Source organism: Lathamus discolor, chromosome 8, assembly GCF_037157495.1.
Source record: "Lathamus discolor isolate bLatDis1 chromosome 8, bLatDis1.hap1, whole genome shotgun sequence".
Taxonomy (NCBI): domain Eukaryota; kingdom Metazoa; phylum Chordata; class Aves; order Psittaciformes; family Psittacidae; genus Lathamus; species Lathamus discolor.
Window position 1 is genome coordinate 4025892 of NC_088891.1, and position 26010 is coordinate 4051901.

The following is a 26010-nucleotide window of genomic DNA, read 5'->3' on the forward strand; positions in this document are numbered from 1 at the left end:
CATGTGTGGAAGGCAGGAAGATGCAAATAGAAACCACTCTGAAAGTAGTCCTCTGCAAGGACAAAAAGGACAGAAAGAATAAAGTTACACTATAGAGGAGCTGATAGCTGAAAATAGAAAGAAAAAGGGGCACAATCCCTTTTCTGTTCAAGTAGTTTGTGTTGTGTTGCCATATGTCTACTGTAGTGTATCATCAGTGACCACCTGAACTCTTTGTAGGCTCCCTTGAGTCCATTACATGTTGCCTCTTCTAAGTGCTCAGTAAGCTTACACTTGGCCAACGTGAAGGAGAACATAAAAGTAAGAGCCCAGATCCTCTAAGTTAGGTCACTTTGGCTGTGTTTCTAGGCAAGCTTGTGGGGTGGTAGTTTTCCACACACAACCTTTAATCCCTACAACCCAGTGGCAAGCAGCCAACCTAGAGCTTCAAGTAAAACTCCTGGAGGAAGGGGGGCCAGAGGCTTTGTATGAACCAAGATACCCAGCAATTTGCCAGGAGTCCCTTTAGGCTGCTGCTCTCCAGAAATCACACCTTCCAGAGCTCTGTACAGCTGCCTTCTGCAAAGAGGGGCTGAATGGAATCGGCAAAGCCTTGCCAATTCCTTCATCCACCTCTGGAGGAGCAACCACGCTGGGAAATCCCATGGTAAATGACCATGGCATGACCTCTTCTCCCCAGAGTGCAAGCTATGGTCTACCATAGTGGTTTCCTCTGACACAAGTGGCTTCTTTTCTACCAAAAAGGAGATTTTTGAAGTGAAGCCCCAGAGTACTCTGGGTTTATTTCCTTCCATTTAAGCTTTTTTACATAGCTCATTCTGTAAGAACAACTTCTCTATAGGTGAGAGATTTACACCAGCTGAAATGCTTTCATTTATTAGGGGAATTACCAAAATAAGAATTTGATGGGGAAGTGCTATTACTTCCAGGAAGGTTCTGATCACTAACAGCCAGACCCAAAAGGCCAATGTTCTTACTATAATAATTGGCCTTCTCTTCCTTTCTCTCTGCCGTCTCCCCAGTATCTAAATGGTAACCTAAAAAGTACTGTACCTAAAGCTGCATGGGATGGGAGGGATGGGTGGATGGATAAAATGAAAGGGATAAACAAACCTGGGAGCTTTTCCACAGAATTTTGGTGAAGTCATCTCCATTTCATAGCTGGCAAAAATCAAAGGTGCATTCATCTTTCCTTCTTTCTGGTACAATTGCTCCATTTTATTTTATTGCCTTTCTAAAGCCCTTGGAAACATAGAGATCCCCTGCTCTGTGGCCGCTGTGTCACGATTGTGCACTTTTGGGTAGCTGTCCTGCAGTCTGTGTGAAAACAAGCCTTGAAACTTGGTGATTGTCATCTTTGCTGCTGGCACGAAGCTCCTGTTATTTATGAGCACCCCAAGTTTTCATCTCTTTTTGCTTGTCCGTGGGCCCGTCTGTCTCTGTAGACCCAGGGGGGATATTTCCACACCCCTTCAAAAAAGATTCAAATCAAATTTCATGCTTAAAATATGTACCAAGTGTTGACAGCTGATGCCTTGGGCAGAAAAGCATGTGCAGAGCTATGCTGAATGGCTGCTAGACGGCTTGGAATAGAGATATGGGATGGACATGTGCAAATCTGCATATTGAAGAGACAGAAAATGTGTGAATGAGCAGGAGGCAGGGAGTCCGTTTCAGGTGGGCTTTGGAGGGCTTAAAGCTGATAGAGTTTATCACCCCAAGGACTAGAGGTGAGTCAGGGAAAGAGGGTGATCTGAGTGCATTTACCAGCCTGGGAAAGAAGGGAAATTCACCCTGGATTGTGTAAGGTAAAAGGCTGTGGAAAACCAGGATCCGTGAATGCTAATTCAGATCTGCCTGCCGCAGAATGGTGCTTTGCTAAGAGAGAGTCTCAGGTTAAATCTACACAAAATGAAAAAGCGTGACAGAAGAGATACTGTCTGATCGTTATGGTCTATTCCATGTCACTTTCGCATTGAATGTTGTGTGTATGCTGGTTCAGGATCTGTTGTGTCTTCTGCTCCCTTTTCCATTGGAAGAAACCAATGTATTAATCAGCATCAAACCAATATCAGTATCTTGTCCATGAATGTTGCAGGGTGAGCAGTGAGCAGATGTAATTTCAGTAATTCTTGGCAGTTTGTTTCTTGCTGCAAAATAAATTTGTTTTAATTTTAATGACTTTATTTGCTTTTCTTTCATTTTATGATTGAAAACATGAATACATTTCGTGTGACTGCAGTGAAGTGAGTAAATTCAATTTCAGATCTGGACTTAGTTTCTCCTTTGTTCATGCCTCAGCTGCTTTGTACATCTGCCTTTGAGCTGTGAAACACATTTCACCTTTCAGAAGAGGACAAATTACTTAGTCCCTTAGTATGGAGGAAGGGAAGTTTAACTTCTGTGTTTCATTTTTGTGTTAACGCTACTGCTTCACTTTCAAGTCTTTAGGATAGGTCCCTTTCACAGGTTCTTGTAACTTCAGTTCATTGAGGTCTAGGGATTCCCTGCTTTTGGTGCACATACCACAATAAAGACGCATGTGAGCTCTGTATGTAGGTGGCCAGTGACTGCAGCTGCCGGTGCTGGTGCTCATGCCAATAGCAATAAATCGGCAAAGAAAGCTTGAGAAGGTCTTATCTAGCCTGACCTTCTGCACTCCTGGGTTCCATCCAGAGACTTCTGCAGTTGGCCAATGATCCATGTTCCAAAACAATCTTAGCTTAAATGAAAAGTTTTGAGGCTCTGTTGTGTTCAGTTACATTGCTCTGGTAGGGCTGGTAGCAAATGAAAATGCAGCTGATGGAAATAGTGACTCCAGGAATATCTTGCAGCTTCCCTGGCTCAGGAGAACCTGCAAAGTCTTCAGTGTACTTTGCACCCTAAAGAGCACTCTCCTATCCTAAAGTTTTCTTCAAGAGATTTTTCCTTAATTAGCATTTATTCCATTGTAGTGGAATGATGCTACTTTCACATGCAAGATGCCCAGTTTCGGAAGGTTTTGCACGAGCATGTCTTCTTAGTTTGAATTCCAGTTTATCTTTTGCTTTTCTGGACTTTGCTTATTCTATTGTCTTTTCTATTTGCTCATAATCTGGTGGTCTCATGCGAATCTGCGCACAGAGGTACAGAAGTACTTGCAGTGGAACCTCTTGATTGCTTCTTTTCATCAGCAAAGAACACTTCAATCAAAGGGCATTGCAACCTGAATGTGTGTAAGAATGTTTGTTGAAGAGTGTAAATGTTTTATTATGATCTGCCAGCCTTAATAAGGATTTTGACTTTTAGAAAAGAAGAGACAAAAGAAGATGAAATCAACCAGTGACTGGAGGGAGAGAAGAAATGCCATTCGACTCACCAACGAGTACACAGTAGAAACCCTGGTGGTGGCAGATGCTGATATGGTCCAATACCATGGTGCTGAGGCTGCCCAGAGATTCATCCTCACAGTTATGAATATGGTAAGTAGGCATTTTTCTCTCAAAAGAAGAACAGATCATATAGAGGGTAGCTTAAAGCTGGCTTCCTTGACAGCTGAAAAGGGCAACTGTTTTGACCTTGAGGTATGAGGAAAGGTTTTGGTTTTCTTGTGTCATGTGCCTCTTCTCCCCCATCTATACAATTCCCTGTATTTGCTAAAGGACATCACAATGAAAAACTTTTTTGAAACTGAAATTGCAAGTTTTCATTAGGAAATATTCCATAATTGTTGAAGAGTGGTGTTTTCTACCATGTTTTATTATTGAAGCCAACAGTCATATTGATTTCCGGCAGAAAACCTGTCTTTCAGTTAGTTAGAAATACTCTTTACCTCTGATTTTTGCATAATGAAAAAGGCTGCCTCCCTTGCTACAGAAAACACGTCGAAGTCACTACCAAACTGCCAGCTGATGCCATTCTTTTCACCCCAGGATCTCTTGGGCTGCCTGAAGTGGTGTGCTGATCGCACCTCTGAATAGTTGGGAGTTGGGCTTTAGAAGCATTCTAGAACTTCTGCAGGGAATCTGCCAGGAGTGAGGAAAACCTTTAGAAACTGCAATCTCCAATGAAGCGTGGGTGTTAATTTGTTAGCTGGCTTGGCAGTTTAAACCTTCTGCCTCAGTTGATAAGGGGACACAAAGCCTCCTGCAGTGAATGCTCTCTCACTTGCTTGTTGCCAGTGGCAATAAAAAGATAATGGCTAAATTGGATGTGGACACTGAAAAATCTGCTCAGAGACGACAGGGGTCCTTCCAGAGGCATTCGTGCAAGGAAATCTCTGAGGAAGCTGGTATTCTTCTGCCCATGCTATTGTAACATCCAGGAACAGTTCATTCTCCTGATTACTGATCTGTTGTTGTTCACAAATAACAAATTAGCTTTGAAAAAAAACCCCAGTTCTTAATAGTAATTGACTGGTCACACTTCCCAGTGAAGAGCTGAGTGATGGATGCTCAGTGCATAATCCAGCTATGGGACAACAGCTTTTTGAAAGGTCTTGTGTTCTGTTAAGCACTGGTGTGAGGGAGCTCTCCTGTAGTGAAATGCTTTGCTGATTAAGCACAGAGTAACTAGTCTTTTTCTGTTAACAAGCTGCTTTTCTGTGTCACTTCCTCTACCGTTTATTTTGTCTTTTGGCATGCTGTGACAATAGCCACTTAATAGGGCTTCATTGTGTCTCTACATTTATTTGGATTGATTGGTAGGAAATGTCTTCTTGCAACAAACCTATTCATGTCACCATCACTTCAGGGTCTACTTACTGGCTTTCTTGCATTTAAGGATGTGTTTGCTGGGGGCACAAGAGCCTTATTCTTCCCAAAGCCACGGTCTTCCAACCTTAAATTCCCATAGCAGTTCTGCAGTGAGCAGGCAGGACATGAGGCCAGCTCTGAACAAGTTTGCTTCTCAAGTCACTTTTTGAACAAACAGAAGTCCATATTCATAGATAATGTACAGGTCAAAGCTGAGTTTCTTCTGGTGTCAGATGTTTGGGACCTCGAGGGGGGTGATGATGACTTTTTGTTTGCAGTGGTAGCCTAAAAATCTGTTCCCTCTTAAAATCTGTTCTACACTGATAATAACAATCTGCTGTTGTGTCCCACAGTTCTGGTGTGGCTGGGACAGGGCATTATACATGTGAGAGCTTTTAAAACATGTGTCAGATCATCTGTCTTGATGATCCTCATGCCAGAAGGTCAGTTATTTCAGTGTAGCCATTAGTGCTTCTCTATCCTGTGTAGCTTTATCAACCTATGAAAATTGTTTGGGTTGAGTACACTGATAGACCAAGTCCCAGACAAAAGATGACCATGAATCCTGCTGTCTGTCCAGGCTAAGGAGTACTGCAGAACATCTCAGCAACATCAGCTTGCCAGGTGTGAATATGTATGTGTGGAGAGGTGCTGATAGATGGGCTGGGTTCTCTAAACCCATTTACTGTTGGGTTAATATCCAATGTTAGTTAGTTTCCAAATGAATTTGTCTGATGGACTTTTAAGCCATGTTCTGATGCTGCAGTGTGAGCTCACACATTTATTAGGCACTAGAGAATGCACGTGGAAGGGGACTCTTGGCTGAGGAACACATTTATCCAACATCTAAGGTGCAAAGTCCAGCTGAAACACTTCCCGCTGTTAAATCATTTTTCCTAGGGACTCACCCATGTGGCTTTTCTGATGTCTGATAGGATCTGAATTTATGTTTCAGCTTTTCAGCCTCCAGAGGAGCACTGACAGAGTGTCTATCCTTTGTCTGGCCACCTACATTCCCACACTTGTAGGAACATATCATCTTCGACGCCTCTACCTCCCTCGGGAAACTGGTTGTGAATGGCTGGCAAGATCAGAAGATATTAAAGAATAGTAACAGACAAACACATAGATGGCATCATTGCATAAATCCTTTATTCTGAGGCTATAAACCAAGGTGAAATTCAAGGAAATCAAAGGGGATTTTCACATTTCATTTGCCACAATGAAAGCTGATCTTTATCCCAGCAAAAGAGGCTGAGGAACAATTCAGAAAATGTATTTCAGGAAAAGAGATTGGATAGTCATGTGCTTTAGATAGGGCTTAGCCAGACTCTTCACTCAGCCACTACTCTTTGGGTAGCGCCTGAAGCAGCCATGGTCAATCTTTGTGGGATAGTTTCTCATGTGTAAAGCTGCTAACAGGAAAAGCACAGCCCTAGGTCCTCAGGGCAACATCTGTTACATCCTTCTCTGGTGCAGGATCAGTTGTGCTCTGTGTAACATGCAGACAAAGGCCTCCTGGCTCCTTGGGATCTTTGTCTCCTGCCTGCCTTGATACTTCTGTCAGCCCTCTGTGGCTGTTAGTTGCGGGGCAGGATTTGCCCCATGATATTAGGCAGTACTTATTCAGCTATGCTGCAGGATGGCGGGCTGCCTCTAAAAGAAACCAGAATGTTAATTTTGGCTTGGAGGCTTGCATTTAAGCAAATAGAACATTACTGGTCAGGGGTATATTAACTTAACTCCTCTCTGTAAGCCATTACGTTTACTGTCAAACCACAAAACAAGCATTAAGAGGTCTTATTAATGCATTTTATATTTATAGACATTTTAAATAAAGTGATCTGCCTTAAAGTATTTAATATCTATTTATGTTACAAGAATTTCTGAAAGGAAAAAAAGTCAGCATTACAAAATACTAGTTTATTGCTCCCTTGGTAAATGAGATTCTTAGGGAAAAAAACCCCACCACCCTCCTCTAGAATAACAGCTAAGAAACACAGCAAGCCCCTTTTGCAGCCCAGAAATAAAATAACAGCTAGTGCTTCATACAGAAAGTGCTGTGTTTTTAATAACATTCTGTGGTTCTGAATATCCCCCTGAACAGAGAATAGATTCACATTAAAGGTACTTGTGTTTTCTGAATATCACTGTAGAGGTGCAAGCTGTTCATTTACTAAGCTAATATTTGAAGTTATAAGACAGATTTTTCCAAGATCGTGGAAGAATTTCCCTCTAAGGTACTCTGTAATGTATAAGCAGGAACAAGCATGGCCTCAGGGCTTTGAGTTGACATTTTTTTAAGTCACCACCTCTAAAATGAAATCTCTTCTTGTTTTCTGGCAAGATATTTGGTTCAGCACGGTTTTGCTAATGGGCGGTTCCTGATGGCTTTGCGATGATGAAAGAGATAAGCTGATAAAGTTGTCAAATGTCACCATGTACATCTGCAGTTTTAGTGAGGCAGTGAGTTTATGGGCATCCTGGATATGAGGACATAAACAGGGAAAGATAATAGTAGAATTACAGAAACACAAAACCAGCTTCATAGGTGCTGATTTATTTTTCTAAGCCCCTGGTTACTGAGATTTGTACGGTGTTGCGTTGTTCACTTTTCAGTTCTTGCCTCCCCTTTGCATCCTTTGCCTTTAGTGCATCTCCTGTCCATGCCCTTCTTCAGTAGCCACCTCTAAATTCCCAAAGTGCTTTGTGGTAAAACTCGCTTATTTTGCTCACCCATTCTGTTAGTCTAGCAGCTACAATCTCTCATTGAATTTCATCCACATGGACACTGTTTGGATGGATGTTGTGTCTCTTATGAAGTTCTGTGTTGCTCTTGCAACACATTATGGCTTCACCTAAACTGAACTTTAGGTTTCTCAGCCAGCAGCTAGACGACCAGTGCACTGGCTTTCTCTTTTCCTTTCCCATGTGTTCCTGTGTATCTGCTTAAAATAGCTGCCATTCTGGCCTTGGTTCAGGAGCAGGTTCTGAAGCATGAGGCATCACTGCTTTCTTGGAGGAGTTTTATGCTTTGTTTCCTGTTGTGTTTTCTTTTCATCCAAGAGAAATGACAGTAAGACAAAAAGGAGATTCTCTGTCCTCATAGCCAGGCAAACTGAACTGGCCTCTACTGTGTCTGGTCTTCATGACTTATGCTTTCAGCTTCCCATAGAGAAGTCCAATTCAAATGATTATGAAGTATATGATAAAGGAGGTATGAGAACCTTTGGAAAGTTCTGTCCATGACCATTGTGTTTTTAATGACAAGGAGTGAGTGGTTTCAGCTGGTACCTGAACAGCAAGTTATGAATATTAGCTCCTTGCGGTTCTGCAGAGCTTCTTTGCAAACCAAGCCCCACTCAGACTGACCCTCTGAGCATTTAAGGGCAAAGATGTCTGACTTTCCAAGACCACAGCATGGTAATTTAAAAGCTGCTTTCCATGGGTTTTTTCTCCCCTGAGTGCATTTTTGAGGGGTTTGGAATAAATTACAACTGTGGCTTTGTTTTGAGCTTGCCTTTCTCTGAGAGAATACAGCATTCAGGGGTAGGTTACTGTAATGTGTGTTAGTTCTCCTGCAGCTGTTGCTAAGCCATGCGATTAGTGTGGAAGCTCTTTGCAGCAGCAAGCAGTAACTTGAAGTTAGTGATCTTTGGGATGTCATTAAGAGGGAAAAATTTAATGTTGTTCTTTAGGAATAATGCTGGTTTACTCTCTGAGGCCTCATTTTACACTCTGCAGATTGTTTTTCATTTGGATTTCCCCTGTGAGAGGGTTTTTTATGTTAAAGGAGTAGATAAAATCATTTTTATCATGCATGCATTGATGGATTTATATCTGTGCTCCTGGGGGCTGGCACATAAAGGCTCCAGAGTTGCCACTGATAATTGGCTCCCTTTACCCTGATCTGGAATTTTCACAGTGGGAACAGGGAAGTAAAGGAAAAGGATGTAAGTATTTGATTACAGTCTATGGATTTCTCTTTTTTACTCCAGCAGCCCCAGGAGAAAGAGTTATGTCAACTGTCTTATATGGAGCCATGAATATGTTCTTTTTCATTATATTTAATGGGGTAATTTGAACGTTTGGCTTCAGGTGGGTGTTAGAAATCCTATAGCGCTTTTCAAAACAAGTGAAAGACAACCCCAGTAACCTGACTAATGCTTCTGCTGTCCAAATGTCATCCAGCAGCCAAGGCAATGGGGAGGCTCTTACTTGACTGCAATGCTTAAGGAAGAAAAAAGTCAATTTACCCTCAGGGTTGCTGTTCTGAGCTCCAGCACATCTGAAACACACACGTCTGCCTCCCACCATCCACCTGCAGAGGGAAGCTCCTGAGAATTAAAGATATTAAATTAAACTGATGTAGTTTAGTTCCTCTCTTATCCCAGTTCCTCGTGCCTAGGTTGTACTTTATGCATGCTGGGGCACGCCTGGACAGCTTATGCCAAAGCTGCATTTATTCTGTCCCTTCCGTGTCAAAGCTATAAGGAGAAAGAAAGGCAGGAGGAATGCAACCAGAGGGAGAAGGGTGGTTCAAGCTTTTCTGTTTTCTGTAGGGCATTCTGTGCTGTAAAGCTGTGTCAGGGAAACGCAGATGAAAGAGGGAGATGGCAGAGATGGGCTTTATTCTGCATTTCCCCTTCATCTTTCTGCCTGCTTTGTATGACTCTTTACCATACCTCTTTGTTTCCAAAGCTCACTCTCTACTTTCGATGACACCTCAAAGAATGGAAGTCAATGCAGCATAGAAATTCACCTGCATTAGGGCAACTGGTGATCATGACCACGCTTGAGGCATACTGACAACTTCACATCTCTTCCCTTCAGCCTAGTGACCAAGAACCTCCAGTTAAGCTGGTTTCTGGCACTGTGGTGATGTCCTAAACCACTAACTGTTGTATTTTATTCCACAGCAGCGTGTCAGCCAGTTTCATGCAGCTCATACTTGTGTTCCCAGCGGCCTTATTTATTAAAATGCTTCTAAAATGCCCCAAATATTTCTACTTTTCCCCTCTTGGAAGCGATCATGGCAGGCTCAAGGGTGTGTGATGCAATTGCAGGCTTGAGGAAGGGTGGCCCATGATGCTACGAGTGGGAAGGGAGGTGTCTGTGAGTCAGTCTCTCTGTTAACGCATGTTGTCCGTGCGGCAGGAAATCTTGAGGACTGCAGGAAATCCCATTCCTCCCCCCCCAGTACCAGCTATCTCAGCCACCTCACTTGGCACGGGTAGCTCACGTGCCGATGGCAGCCTGTGGGATGGCTTGGACATGCTGAGTCTATGGGCGATGGTTTCCTTGTAGGCTGGTGAGAAGGGCAGAAGGTGGTTACTATCATGATGGAATCCTATTCCTAGCAGGAAAGGCCTATGGATTTGGATTCTTTTATTTATTCATTTGGATGCCATTATTTATGGTAATGCTTCCTTCAGGCACAACCTACCTCACAGAGTCTGGTTTAATACTGGCTGTATGCTGCCAAAATGGCCATCAATAACCTGCATTGAACTCACCTCCTTTATTCATCGAGACACTTAAGATCTGATTGTCTTCTTGATGAGGTTTCTTGCAGCTTTAAAGGCCATGATTTGAGACAGTTTGAGGTTTAGTTTAACAGCATGATGCATTGTGCGGTGGGGGGGCTGCAGGGGCCTCTCTGAGGAGAGCCCCAGAGCTGCCTCACGCCAGACACAGCCGGTTCCAGCCGGTTCTGCACTCCCCACACCACAGGAGCCGGACAGGAGAGCTGTGGTGCCTCTGTGGGAGCTCGTCCAACAAAGGGCAAATGGCTGCTTAGGCTGTGAGGGAAAACCAATGTGAGCATATCCCGGTCATGGCAGGAGGAGGAGGAGTGCCCCTGGTGCTGGAGCAGAGGTTGCCATGCAGCCTGTGGAGAGACCAAGGTGAGGTGATGGCTGCCCCTGAAGAATACTGCAGCCTGCGCAGAGCACCTTGCACTGGAGCAGGTTTTCCTGACAGGAGCTGTGGCTCATGGAGAGGATCCATGCTGCAGCAGGGAGAAAGTGTGAGGAGGAGAAAGGAGCAGCAGAGAGGAGCTGTAATGGTCTGACCGCAGCCCCCATTCCTCATCGCGGGGTGAGAGGGCAGAGGAGTCAGGAATGGAGCAGGGGAGTTGAGCCTAGGAGAAAGCGATGGGATGAGGTGAGGGGAAGGTGTTGTGTGGAGAGGAACAAATATAAATTAAAACCAGTTATTCTAATTGGCAATAAGTTAAATTTTTCTCAAGTGTGTTTTGCCTATGATGGTAATTGGTAACCCTCTATCTCTACACATGTAGTATCCATCCTTTATTTGGTTAATGAATAAGAGCTGTTTGGGTGGTGACTTTCCCTCATGTGGACCAATTTGCAGGCACACTTTTACATCTGTTTTCTTGCTAACTTGCCTGCAGATCTTAGCTTATTTTGAAAGACAAGGTTATTTGTGGGTGGGTCGTGAACAATTCCCAGCTAAATCTATGTACAGTTTTCTGTATGAAAATCTGCAGTGGGCTTTTTGCTAACAGCAGAAGAAATAGAAGAATATAAAGAAATAGAATAAAAAGAATAAAAGAAATAGAAGGCAGGTGAAGCTGGAGATGTCTCTCTGCTCTTCAGCTTGGCTCATGAAAGAAGATAGGAAATTGTACACGTGATATTTGGACAGTGTCCTGTAGTTCTGGTGCTGGACCATCTTAAATCACAGTGCTAATGTCTTCTTCAGCTGAGTTTATTATGATGACACTTAAACTACTGAGAAACAGTGCAGAGTTGCATGAAACAAACAAAAATTACTGTTCCTCTGGCAATTGTCTATCCATCTCTGAGGAAAAATACTTGAAACTACATTAAGACATTATTTACATGGGGGTATTGTTAGCTATCATCTTTTCTTGCCTCTTCTCGGTAATAAATCATCTATGTAGATTTGTTCTTGCAGTTAAACAACTCACAGGCACAGCCAGAATATGCATTGCTGCTTTTGCTTGCACCATATCTTCAAAATCCAGCACGTTGTCTATCCTAAAACATCAGGAGAAACATTTCCTGCTAATACACCTGGATTTGTGCTGCAGCAATAAGTAGCAACCTGTCACTATCGGCAAACACTCTGATGTCAGGCAAGTTACGGTATGTTTACCTGTACACATGTTAAAGTACTGACTGCAGTGCAAAGGAACCAGTTGGACTGCATTGAAGCAACATCTCCCCCTTAATCCAGTCAGAGGTTATGGGCTGAAAAGTCTGGTTCAGCCTCTGAGTGGGGGATGGATGCAGAGCTAGCTGGAGCAGATCTCTGATGAGAGAGGGTCTGTTTAGTGCTTTAGTTGTGGTGAAGTAGAACAGCCACTTGTACCGGTCAGGCTTCTTTAGCAGAGTGAAAGGTTATTGTTCCTACTAGGCAACACAGTCTACCATCAGTCTGGGGCTGCTTTGCACTCTATTTAAGAAAATAAGCAAACAAAGCTTGAATAAACAAGCAAAGTAAAGCGTCTCTTGCATATGCCTAGCGTCTTTTTGGTTAGTATCCAATTGTTGCTGCTGCTAGCTAGGTTGAGCTCTTCCGAGATCACTGGTGGATGCAGCTACAAGTGCAGTCAAAGTTATCCTTAGAGAGCATTAGAGAAAAGGAAGAAGGGCTAACAGCCTTCAAAGTGACACACTAAACTCTCCAGCAGCTGGTTCTTGCTATGCAAGTTTTACCAGTGAAACCCACCTTTTCAAATCAGTGGTGTTTGGATCTCTCTGTGCTGGATCTGGAGGCAGACAGCTTGTCTGCTCTGGTGGAAAGGCAAGCACCATCATCCATTAGGCTTAATGATAAGAACTTGTTTGCTCTACTCATTTTATGAGTAGAAATGTTATGGGATGGTCAAAGCTAGCAGTGAGCTAGGCAAATCAAAGGCATCCGTCACAGGTAAATGTTTGTTAGCCTCTGGAGTGGTACAGGAGAGATTGATTTGATCACTGTGGTGCCCCTCTGACCCTCTCAGCTGAATGTCCAGGTCTCCATTTACACATAGGTCAACTGTCAGAGCCCTTCTCTGCAAGTGCCAAGTTTATCCCCCGAGGTCCATAGTAAGAGGCTTTAGCTTCTCTACCAACATACCCTCGAGCTAAGCAAATAGTACCAGCACTTGTCTGCATTGGTATACCAGCCGCAGGGAAGATAAATGGCTCATTGTGCTCATACTGAAGGTCAGCGGGTCAAATACTGAGTAGCGTCTGTCTTGCAATCTGTGCCTAAATTATAGGAAACATTTACATGTGTGCTTAAATCCAACCCCAAACACTAAGGAGTTTAAGAACACCCTTACACTGAGCACATTCCTGAGTATTTGCACAAATAGGAAAAAAAACCCAAACCCAAACCAAGCATTGAAAACATAATATCCAAAATGTGTCCATGTCTTGGTTTTTTATAGGAAGTTAGCTGAGACTCTGTGATACTTCTAGCCAAATGAGCTGTGAGTAAGGAATACAGCTTACCTGGGGCCAAATCCTGCCTCCCATTAGTCAGGAGTCTCTCTTCTGTGGTCTTGGGTTTATTTTTTCGACTAAGTAGGGAACACAGTATTCATCCAGAGGTTCTTATGTGGTGTTTACACCTTTTTAAAATAAACCCCTCCCTCACCTTTTTTGATATAGTATTTAAAGCAGTTGTACATGGAGAAATGGGTGGAATAAAATCCTGGCATCAATTAGGATCTTATGTTCTAACCCATAAAAATGAGGTGAGGTATCTGAGCTGGAATGCAGAATCTGGAGAAAGGAGTAAGGTAGTTTCCGGTGCTATTTTTGTATTTCCTGAGGCTTGTGTCATTATGTGCTGCCTTATTACTATTCTCCTATATAAGATATGAAAATAACAGAGGGAAATTGCTTTTCCATTCGATTTCCTGAAGTCTAAAACACACCATTATTTCATCTTGCATTCAGATATCTCTGATATTTAAATGCTGAAGATCCATATTAGCTGGATGCTTCACAATGTATGTCCATGTTCCTGAGAGTTTAGTTTATGCTTAGATTTCCTTTGGAATATTTCACTCCTTTCTACTTCTTTGTTGTTTCTCTTGTTTATTCCAGTTAAAGGTATCTTTCTTTCTGCAACTAGCATGTGTAGTTTTTATTATGTTACCATATTTTTATGTCCCTGAATGATGAATCTTGCTCAGATTAGTCACATTGATCAGGTGGTGAAGCCCAGTGTGCTGTGGCAGGAGCAAACCAACTCTGTTTTTCCAAGTGGTTTGGCTACACTGTAATGTGTGGAACTGTTAAGAGTAGTAACATAGTAGCTCTTAAAAATTCGTGATTTTATTGAGTGTAGTAGCACAACCCTTTTGGGCTTGTTTTGGGTCATTTTTTTAAGGCATAACTATAGTCACAATTAGTTCCTACAATTATTATTAGGTCTCGGTATTGTTACTGATACTCTGTGGATATTTTTTTTTTGCATTTTGACAGGTATACAACATGTTTCAACATCAAAGTCTTGGAATTAAAGTCAGCATTCGAGTGACCAAACTAGTGCTGCTTCGCAACCGTCCTGTAAGTTCTAACGCATCTTTACCCTGCAGCTGTGGTTGAACTGTTGTAGTCACACAGGCAGAGCCAGATCCCTGTCTGGGATGGGGAGTGGGGCATGTCTGGCTACATGATCACCAACTGTGAGCAGTGTCTGCAACATTTTACCAGGTGATGTTAAAGGTGGGAAGTGTGGGGGGCTGTGGGAGTGAAAGCAGCTTCATATACAGCACTACATTCAAAAGTCTCTTAAGTCTGGCTTTCATATATATATATATGATACAAAAGCCATATCATAGAATGCCAGGTTGGAAGGGACCTCAAGGATCATCTGGTCCAACATTCTAGTCCCTAGCTCACTTGCTCAGATGAAGCTGGTTTTGAACTTTTTGTTCTATCACATCTGTATTTTTAAGCCTCTAATTTTTCATTGGAGGTCTAATGCTTTATGTAAAGAATGTGACTGATATTTATTCTTTTGTATCTCTTTTTTTTTCCAAAAGGCAAAGTTGTCCATTGGTCATCATGGAGAGAGGTCTCTGGAGAGCTTTTGTCAGTGGCAAAATGAAGAATATGGTGGGGCAAAATACCTTGGTAACAACCAGGTTCCTGGTGCAAGGGATGACACCCCTCCTGTGGATGCTGCTGTTTTTGTAACCAGGTATAGTAAGGTTTCGTTTATTAGTTTACTTCAACCACTAATGGCCTATAGGCAATGATGGGTTTACCTAGTCTAGCAGTAATCTAAGAAAAAGATCAGTTGATGATGATACGTGTGCTACCTACATGCTGTGCAGATGGCTCAGATGAAAGTGATTTGACTTGTTTCTGGGATACTTCACAAGGTTGTGTGAAAGCGCCTTTCCTCTTGAGCCACAGTGTTGTCATAGTCATTGTCAGGATACTAGTAAGACATGGCTGTAGCACAGGTGTTACTGTTTTCTCACACCAGCTGGTATAAGTTGGAAAAAAGTGAGGTTTTGGAGCATAAACCCTTCTTCCTAAAAGAAAGAAGCTGTTGCATTGAGAACCAGCGGAGAACATGTGGTCTGTGTGTAATTAGGTACAATTCAGCTGAATAGCCTGAGAGGAGCAGACAGTGTATCAGTAGTGGGGATGTCAGTAGTGCTGTACGTGCTAGAAAAACACTATTGCCTACCCACTTCTTCCCCAGATTGAGACAGGAAATGTCTATACTGCAGTTTAATATCATTTACCACTTTCACCTTTTTTTCTCTGCCAACAGTGTAGGTAGGAATACATGTTTTTGCATAAACTGCCATTGTGATTGCAATAGTCTCCTGGGTTAATAGTCACATTGCAAACTATCCATGGGATTTTGGTGTGTGTTCAGTAACATAGCTGGTGAGCAGGGCATGGGCCCTGCAAAGTTCCCAAGAATGCACCTTCACAGACTTGTGTGCAGCTCCCACAAATCCATGTCTCTCCTCTGTATTCAGTGTAGTCCAACCAAGCACTTAAGCAGATACTTAACATTTTAGACAGGGTGAATAGTTCCTTTGAAGTCAATGGGCTGCACATCCTGGTTATAGTTCAGCATATACTTCACTGGACCAGAGCCTAAAAAAATAACTAACATTTTTGCTAAACTCATCTCGGCATCCAGTTGTCCCACATGACAAGCCAGGCATACAGAATCTCTTCTGATGTGCTCAAAGCACATGGTGGAGGCATAAGCAGAGCACTTCATCTGTGCGGTCTCTCTGCAGCTTATGAAATTGAATGTGTAATGTCAGGCTAAATGAGTTGGACTTGGGCTTCTGAGAGAATTGTAGAAAGACTTTGTAGGAAGAATTGTTCAATAGATTTTTAGGGATTTGCAGTCAGAATAGCTGGAGAAGTACAGAATTGGTCGGGCTAGAAACTAGGTTCAGATTTTATGAGAAAGTTCAGTCTGGGGAGCACATTGCTGTGCATCAGAAGAGCATTTTTCCTGTTTGATAGGCCATCAGTGTGTACTTGTGGTCTTTTTCCTTCCTTCTTGCTATGTCTTGTGATCCTTAACCCATCCTGCTTCTGCTGCGTAGAGGATGCTGTGTTGCTTGGAAGACTCCCGGCCCAGCAGCCTGATTCCTGCTTCAGGGAAACGAGGCTTTCTACTCTTGGCATTGGAAGTGTGTGTATGTGTGTGTGTGTCCCTGGACCCTCCCCAGACTGTCCAGATGGACCACTGGTAGAGGATGTGGGAGCAACAACATGTCCAGCACAAGCAATTGAGCCAGAAAAAGCAGAAGCTGAATTTTCAGCAGCTGCAGCTGCTTTAGGACTAGAAACAGATTCTGTAGGGTCAGCCTCTGAAGAAATCCCTGTGGTTCCAATCTGGCTGTGCTCATCTGAAACACCAAGGCGCACTTGTCTTTTGAAACTTCACCTCTAGCTGATGTTCCCCATGTACTCATCTGTATGCAGAAGTAGATTATCTAGATGGTAAATATCTCTCCTGTGGGATTTTGATAGTATCCCCTATCAAGTTCCAGGAAAAAGGCAAACTATGTCTGTGAAATAAGATGTACCATTGTCCAGTTCAGTAAATAAATGAGACAGTGAGAATAATCTGTTATAGCCCTGAAGGTCTGAGTATAGTGTTATATAATTTGTCTTTTCTTGTTCAGATTGTGGTTTTGAACTTGCAGAAATTCAAATCTCTTGTCATGTATGGATAATGTACTTCATATTTTAATGGGCAGCTGACCAGAATAACTTCTCTTTGTGGGATCTGTATCTTCAGTGATCTTAGAAGTATGTCTCATTGGAAACATATTCCCCCTCTTGATCTGTCTTTTGCATTCCTTAGGAAATCTTCAGACGCACTGATGTTCTCCCCACCTCCTGGCTGTAGGTGCTTGGGCCACTTACTAGACTAGTGATATGTAATAGCAGAGTGACATAACCCTGACAGGAACAGCACTTAGAGCTGTCATTAAGGAAAGACATGGGTTTATTTGCATGACATAGTGGTGTAGCTTTTCCATTTGCAGCCTGCTCCTCCCTTCCACATTTCTCCAGCCTTTTGCCTTCCCATTAAATGGGCAAATGAAGTAATTCAATGTGAATTGAGAAAACTGGGTGCAGAGTGCTACTAAATGTATATATGGACATGGAAAGTTTTCTTTGGCTGCTGTACCAGTTTCCTCTGTCCTTTAGCTTTATGACCCTGCAGGGTGAAACTGGTCAAAAGATGTCATTTGAAGGATGCTGGGAAGGGGCTGCTAAACAGAATGCTTCTTATTCATGTTGCACAGCTCAGCTACTGTCCTTCTTTCTTGCAGGAAGGACTTGAATTGCAGAATTTAGCTTAGCACAGTTAGGTATTTTTTTCCAGTTCGTGTGAGCCAGATGGAAGAGTGACTGTAGGAGGAGTTCTGAGCTCTTCTTTTCTGGCCATTTTTATTGAACAAAACAACTGACTTGTTGTCCTTATTTTAGAAGAATTGTTGAAGCCTGCTAATGGAAACTGTCTGCACAAGAGCAGTTACCTACCACAGGTGATAGTGACTGAGATTTTCACAGGTCCCTAGAAGATGAGAATACCTGTCCTGCTTGATTCAGTCAGGGGCTAAAAGTGGAGAATAAAATTGTTTCACAGCTACAGTGTGTGATTTCAATATATTATCTGAGACTGAATGATAAGGTCAGATCTTGGATTTGAACTCCAGCTTCTGGAGTAAGAGTTTTACTCCAACATAGCTCTATAAAAGATTCTCATAACAAAAGGATGTCTCTGTGATAAGAGACATTGCACATGCAATTAAGGTATCTTTTTTATAACTTTGGAATGTCATTATAGTATCATTCATGTCAAGCTCTTGTGTAAAAAATATAGATGGAATCAAGCTCAAAACCACACCAGGGACAGACCTGTGATTGATATCTTTTCAAAAGCAGAGCAGTTTCAGTGCCATGATGGGGCCGTCTTACCTCACTGGTGTGATTGATCCACAGGTGAGGTAGATCTTTCTTAAAGTGTTTTCTCCTCTCTGACTGCTCTGATTGAAAGGCCTGTGGAGTTTCAGTATATAGGTTTTGTGATGGAGTGGCTGTTTGCTTTTGAAAGAAGTCTGAGACTCATCAAGCTTATTTGGGACTAAAGGTTTGGATGTGCTTTTCTGTTTGGCTAAAGAGTTTTGGGGTAAAATGTTTACAGTAGGTCTGGAGGATTTAAAGGTTAGAATTTTGGTACTTTGAATAGAAGGATGGTGTCTCTTGAACTTGTGTTTATGACAGTTTAAAGGACACACTGAGGAGGTTTCATATTTGGAGGCCTGCATGCAGTGAATTGAGGAGATCTAGTAATTTCTTGCTGACCTGTTTCAAGTCCTTCCCTGGACAGACAGAATCACAGCACTCTCTTACAGACAAGGAGAGTTCTGCCTCTGTAGGAGAGTCTGCAAGTTTGCTGGATCATTTATAAGACCCCTCATTTTATGGCTTGGTGGTAATTTCTGTAGGGAGCTGCCTGAAAGTATCAGACACCTTTCAGTGTACAACAGAGTGCAGGAGCAAAATTGCTGTGCTTTATTTGCAGAGCTGGCCAGCCCTTGCAAAGAGATGCTTTTCTAGCAATGGCCTCCTGCCATCTCCTAATAGTTCAGCTATCTGTTGTCACAAGAAAAGCATCTGTTTGATTTACCAGTTTATATAACATAATAAGTCCTTAAATAAACCTCTGTCAAGTTGGCTCTGGGAACTCAAGCAGGCGTGTTTGTGCCAGCTCCGTCAGGAGACTGTCATTAGTCTTCTCTGGAAAGGCTGGAATGCCAAGGTGTCGAGACACAGTCAGGCTGTGGTGAAAAATGAAAGCTGGGGCTGGTGTGTGGTCGTAGCTTCCGATTCTGTTTTGTTCCCATCTGATTTTTTAACACTTCGGTGGTTGTTACGGTTTTTCTGCATTTAAGCATGGTTGGTTTTCAATGTCTGCTTAACAAAAGCTGGTAGAAGCTGTTGTTTCTCTCCTTCCAAGCCCTTGACAACTTGATTTGTGACTTTCAAAGGACTTTGGTGTGAAGGGTTTGGGTTCATCAGCTGCAGTCCTGGGCCTTAAATCTCTTTTCGTATAACCCTAGATTTCGTATTTTTCTTCACAAAGAAGTATTTTTAATCTTTCCCTATTTTTATCTTTCTCCAAGTGTTTTTCTTTTTTCTAAGTATTTATCTTTCTCTTAACTATTTTTAATCTTCTCCCTGCCAAACTCTTAAACTCAGACTCCCACTGGGCACTCAGGCATTTCAAATGTCACACTCCAAACGTACTAATATGATTCTCTCAGTAGCCTCCCCACAGGGTGAGGAAAGCCATAATGATAGAGATTATGGTTCCGCAGCTTCCCTTGGGAACTCCTGAAATGTTTTAGCACATGCTTTTTCTCCAGCTTCTCTTTGTAGCCGTCACATTGCAAAGCAGGTCTGGTGAAGATAGCTCCTAAAAGTTTGGGTTGAAGTGCTTATTGAAATGTATTCAAACCATTAGTTTAGTTGTAAAATACTTTTTCTCCCACACTTGTTCTGCTGTCATGAGGAATCTTATTTACGTCTTCTCATGTGAAGTGTCATTGCTTAGATGGTGAACTTCAAGGCTTTTTATTCTTTCTGTTTGATACAGTTCCATGGATCCCTGGTTGATCTGTGGGTGTCAAGGGCACAGGTAGTAGCTCCTCGTGTCTTGATGAGATGTGGGGAAGTAACAGAGACCAAGTGAAGTCTTTCAAACCTCTCTGTGTTGGGTTCAAATAATAAATTGGCAAATTGGACTGTAATGAGTGTAGCTGAAGCCAATTCACCTGGCTGTTACCTGGCAAATCTTGAAGTTCTCTTCCTTCTTCCTTGTCAACATCAGTCTTCTCTATTAGATCATGCTCCTTTCTTGTCCTTTACTATACCAGTGTAAGAAGAAAAAAAACTGAAGAATTAAGAATTTCTGGCTGTACGTATTCAGTTCTGTGTCTCCAGGCAGAGCCCCCACACATCTCCGCCTCCCACTTTTAATGGCGCTGTTACATCACAGGGTGCCTGCTCCTTTGTGTTACAGTTCTCTTGTGAAAATAGGAGGTTCAGTTTTAATCCAGTTGCAGAAGTCTGACATCACAGAGTGAGGCTCTTTTACATGCTGAGGTCTGTTAAATTGGGCTGTAGTATATGGAGCTGATTCACATAATTGCTGTAATCTCGCAGTAGCAATCAGTGCTATCTGTGTTGTCATCATGTAGCCTGCACAGCAGTTGTAAAAAAAAAAACCCTCAAACCTCAACACCCATGATATGTGAGTCATGCATCACTGCTTTTCCCTAGCCTCAAGTCTGGAGGCACAGGATACATTTCACTTCTGTTCTGTTTTTCTTTCTAGGACAGATTTCTGCGTACACAAAGACGAGCCTTGTGACACTGTGGGTAAGTCAAGTAGGGCAGAGTGTTTTGATAGCCAACACTGTGCTAAGAGGAGCTTTCTGGGCTTGGTTTGCTGTAAAGTTGCTTTTGCTATTCTGTATGTCTCTGTGATACCAATAGGGATTAGTTGAGCAGGGTATGAATTATAAATAAAATGTTAATTAAATATTAACCCCTTGTAAGCGCTGGAGGCCTCTGAGTTCAGGAAGTGATCTGAAATATTCCTGTTTTGGAGTGGATGTAGAATTAGATAACTGGAGATTAAGAAACTGTCTTTTGGTGTGTCTGTACAATGCTACTTTCAGTGCCCTCTCACCTAAAAGAAGAACTTGCAAATTAATGAATGTATTTCCCATTGTAAGAACCTGTGTAACACTCCCCGATCAAACTGGCACTCAGACACCAGAGAAGAATACCTCATTGTAGGAAAGCCAAGTTAAATCTTCTGTTCTGCCTCCTACTTCTCCTACTTCCTAACTGCCTTTAATCTTATCCAAACCCTGGATACACAAGGTCCTTACATCCCACACGTTAAATACTTTATTTATGTAGTTTAGGTAGTAGTAACCTTCACTGTACCTGTCCTCCTGGTATCTTTAAGTAGCTGCGGTGTTTGGAAGCACAGCTCGACATGCTCTCCATGATGATTGCTTGACATTTTTTAGGCTTGCCTCTAAGTCAAGTGGCCCCTTATCCTACATCCTATGTAAACTTGGAATGGATCCTGATTTTCAGCTGGTCTTATAGTCCAGTGCCCAGAGAGACACAGATCTAGGGTTTGCTTTGCTTTACCACTCAATAGTGGGTGATGAAGAGCACGGGGGGAAATACCTTCAGCAGGAGCTCTGGAAGTACCTACAGAAGCCTCAGCCCAGAAGGCAGGTCCTTCCCCTTCTGTATTGTGGGGATTGATCAGGTAAAAGGAGGAAATACACACACATTTTCTTTTCAGACATGGGCAAAGACTGGCCTCTTATGTCCAAGGGTTTTTTTTTTTCCAGTCAGAATCTCTCACAGTCATTTATTCTGTGCCCAAGGGAAAACACACTTCCACTGAGAAGGGTTTTTATACCATGTACCTGCGTCTGGAGATGGCTGTGGTAAGATGCAATAAAGTAACAAAAAGAAAGAAGAGAAGCTGATGGCAGACACATGCTGACTAAAGTCAGAGCTCTTTCCCTTTGTAAAGACAGTATTGTTGAAGATCTCTATTCAGGGAATTATATTACCATAGACAGCATGACTAAGGAAATATTTTTATAACTTCTTTTCTGTTCTTACAATACCCAAGTAGTTTCTTGTGCTGCGACGTGCTGCAGGCTGTGGCTGCAGTGGAGAAAGCGGAAGATCAGAGCAACAAAGATTAAACTCATTTGTGACTCTTTTCGGCATAGTTTTTCCAAGATATTTAAAGGTAGATGTTCCTGGGACAAAACCAGCCTGGCCTCTTTGCTGTCTTCAGTCCTACTTTTCCTTCCTTCTTTCCTCCCTTCCTTCCTTCCTTCCTTCTCCCTGACAGTTTTATTATGTAGCAGCAAAGCACCAGTGTCTTCACTTACGTGTTTTCTATGCCCCACTGTTTCTGTTGTCTAAAACCAGAGGTGGTGTGCTGTTTCTGTTGTTGCCAGGTTCCTATTCGTAATTCTAGCTCCCAAGACAGTCCACTCCAAAACAGCAATGTTACCTGTGAAAGCAAGAAGCTAGCAGAGTGGAATCATATTTGGTCTTTCAGTGATGCTGAGGTTATAACACTCCCCAAAGTTCTTTAGAACAGCAGCTTGCTTTTATTTCTTGCCTTATGCTTCACTTCTATATATTAAGAACATGATCTCAGCAGATGCATATGTGGTTTTATACCTGCTTATGGGTGACGTTGGCCATTGCAATGTGGTACGCTGCCATCCTGTAAAGGAAGAAACATCTTTCTGGTGAGCAGGCATTCCCCTAAACTAGGAGACTGAGGCTACTTCTCTATATAAGGGAGAGGATCTGGACTCTAGACTCCTGATTTCTATTCCCAGCTCTGGCATTGACTCATTGTGTGACATTTGGCAAGTCACATTCTGAATGCTTCTGTCTACCTCCGTGAAACGAGGATTTTGAGTGCAAAGCTACAGGAGATTGCATGGCTTAAGAACTTCTCACCTAAAGCAGCATGATGTCCTTGATTATATGATGCAATACAAGTCCAGAATCTAATGTTTCTTAGTCATGTTCAGGAGACTACAAAGAATCTATTAGATGATGTGTACTGAAATCAGAGGACTCTGAGAGCTGCAGGTAACGGGTGTTTTAGTGACAGTTCCTTGATTTTTCTTGTGAGAAATATGGAAGCAAAACTTTCCCGGATGGAAGTGTAGAGGCCCAGTGTTGTTCGGAAGTGGGATTATGAAGTTTAAATGGCTTATAAGAGGTGTTCGTTTGTGCTTAGAAAGATCCATATTGAAAAACCTGTCTGGAATCTTTGCCTGCCATGCAGACACCGAGAGAAAACAGCAGCAGGAGGTTTGTATTTGTATTCTGGCAGGGGCCCCTCACTGAAACCAGTTGCTCTGGGGACTTGGTTCAAATTTTCTTGGCCCAGCTGCCAAAGTAGTGTGGAAGGTTACATAATGGCTGAAACAAGCTCAAAAATGGTGAAAATATGTAGGTATGTCTTTGTGGGGTGAGACCCCACTGCCTGCATCAAGAAACAGGACCACATTTGCTTAAGAAATAGTTTGTTAATGCTCATTGCTCCACTTGGTTGTGTGAGTTAGCTCTGGGAAGGAATGAATTCCAAAGGAGGTGGATGGAAGGAAAACAACATGACTGTGTGCAATAGATTTACAACAATTGTGCTTCCACAGCCTCTGTTGTGCGACCCCTGATACTCTCTGCAGCTCGAGCAGGGAAGGTTGGCTTTGTGCAACGCAGCCTTGTCACACACCACTCAAAAAGCTTGCAGTGTGCTGCTGCTTCAGACTCATCTCTCGTGATGTGACTCTAACCAGATCTGCCGTTTCCTGCAGAAAAATCTTTGTTCCAATTGAGCTGCCTCTAAGCCAGCCAAATTGAGAGTTTAATGTCTAGCTATTAATATCAGGCTGCAGCTTGGAGCCTTGCACGTTGTCAGGATCCAACCTCTCTGTGACATAAGCAGATTGAGAATGCCCCTTTCGTTCAATATTTCCACTGCTAGTGCCAAATAAGCAGCTTTACGGTTAGTTAGGAATGATCCTGCATATTTCAAGGCAAAGCTTGGCCTTGATTCCTCAGTGTACATGTTACCCCAGATCCAAGCTGAAGCTTCACTGTATTCAGCTAATAATAAAAGTGGGGGCAGTGTGGAACTGGGAAATGGAAAATGAGAATGTGTCTTAAATATCCTTAAATTGCCCTGGTTAAAAATGTCTTTACCTCTGCTGCAGTCACATGTGCTTTTCTGTGGCTTGATGTCGGGGAAAAGAAAGCAGTGTAGTGTGTATGCTAGAGATGGGCAGGTTTAATTGAAGGAATAGCTGCCTGGAGAAAACCAAGCATCAGAGCAGGGGGGATTAAGAAACAGTTTTCCAGACTGTTTCCACAAGTGAATCAATGTTTTTGTGAAAAACATTCCCATCTCCTGGCTGGCTTTAATTGAAGGGCTCAAAGGTAACTTCCGACAGTCCTGAAGATTAGAAATCCTTCCAGAATTTATGTCTTTTTTCTTGACTCTTCCCAACTCCAATATGTGAATGGGGAAATTGAGGTTTGGTTTTGGTTTTGCCACTGTGCTGCCGACTGCAGAGATGGCATCCTGCTGCACCGGTGTCTTCGTATCTTAGTCCTTCGCTGCCTTCCAAAGAGTTAGAGAGCTATGGGTGAAAAGTGCTATCACAGAGCGGCATGTTATGGTGCTATTAACCAACTTTGCTCCCTTTGTAGCTACACCCTGCTTTCTTCTCATGAGTTTATCATAGTAAAGTGTTTCAAAATGTGCCCAAACAACATTTGGTCCAGGTCTCCAAGTAGATTTCATCCTATTTTAATTCCATGTAAAACACCTGAATAAAGCACTGCACATTCCTCCCTTCTTGGCTGTTTGCTGCACAGTTGGGTGGCCTCCTGCCCACAGCCAAGTAACAGTTCTGGTCGTCCTGCTGGTACTGTGTGCTGTTCACCTAAATCTTCCTCCCAGTGTGATACTGATTCCAGTCCCCTGAGAGTGTCACAGCAGAGAATTAATCCCTAAGGAAAGGGAAAGGACTAGCTGCTGTGCTGTGAGTGGAAAAGAAAAAGAATTCTCACATTAAAAACATTTTCCGTAGTGGTTCGTGTTGAATGTTTCTGTATATTCCAGGGCGGGTTTTTAGTTGATGCCAGAATAAATAGAAATACCTGCTGCTTAAAACAATTCATTAGAGAAGCAGTGCCTGGCTTTAGCAAAAGGCTTGCTGGGGCTGTCCTTCAGACCAAAACCAAACACACTTTAATGCATTAAAATGAACATACTCTAGGTTAAAATGTCGCTTAAAGGAACACTGGCAGGTTGATTCAGAGTTTGTGAAAGGAAGAGACCTCCCAGCACTGCCAATTTTTCTGTCACTTGTGGCTCTGTAGGGCAAGAGAGTGTCAGGCTGGCTTTGTGAAACCAAAGGGAGCTGTGGTACAGTGCAGTGGAAGACTTTTTCCCCTCGGCTGTTGGTTGCTAGGGAATAAGTGCTCGGCTGCACAACCCAGACAGTGCAGGACTGTGCTATTGGGCATATTCATCACTACCATCTCAGGCCCCACCCTACACACAACAGCCTTCCAATTTCTTTTCACCAGCTAGCAATCTCTCCTCTTCCAAATTCCCACTGAAAAAGCAGTGTGCCAAGTGAGTGTAACACAAGATTGCAGAACTTCTATTAGAAGCCCTGGGATGAGCACAGCCACTCGAGCAATGAGGGATTCCTGCTGCCATAACCTTTCCTCTTCTTCATCTCAGTGTCCTGTGTGTGCTTCTCCTTGTTCCAGAGACATGGCTTCACATGTGCACAGCTGTTTGCAGGCTCATAGCTAAAGACCAGAGGAAATTCTTGCTTATATCAGGCTCAGGGAGGATTTTGTTAGTGAGTAGGGTCAGCATCCTAGTCCTGTTCTTGTATGTTGTCTGAGACATGTGACCCTTCTTTGGGCCTCTGTCAGAAACCTGGTAGAGGATTTTCCTAGAGAGATTAGTTGGTTTGGGGTACCTGAGACATCTTTAGAAAGCCTGATACCCTGCAGATGGTCCTTTGCACTTTCTGAAAATCAGTTGACATGCCTACAAAGCTATTTGAGCATTCAAAATCCCTGAAATACAAACCTTGCAAAGCAACAATAGTGTCTGAGAGCCA

At 42.7% G+C, this 26010-nt stretch overlaps 1 protein-coding gene across 2 annotated transcripts in view; it reads left to right on the forward strand.

The window, feature by feature from the left end:
* Positions 1-26010, forward strand: part of ADAMTS17 (ADAM metallopeptidase with thrombospondin type 1 motif 17) — a 171977-nt gene that overhangs the window by 21182 nt on the left and 124785 nt on the right. For both annotated transcript variants that reach the window (XM_065688440.1, XM_065688441.1), the window contains exons 4-7: positions 3289-3461; positions 14207-14290; positions 14770-14927; positions 20628-20671. In XM_065688440.1, coding sequence (XP_065544512.1) covers positions 3289-3461; positions 14207-14290; positions 14770-14927; positions 20628-20671 — 459 coding nt within the window. The remainder of the gene's footprint in view (positions 1-3288; positions 3462-14206; positions 14291-14769; positions 14928-20627; positions 20672-26010) is intronic.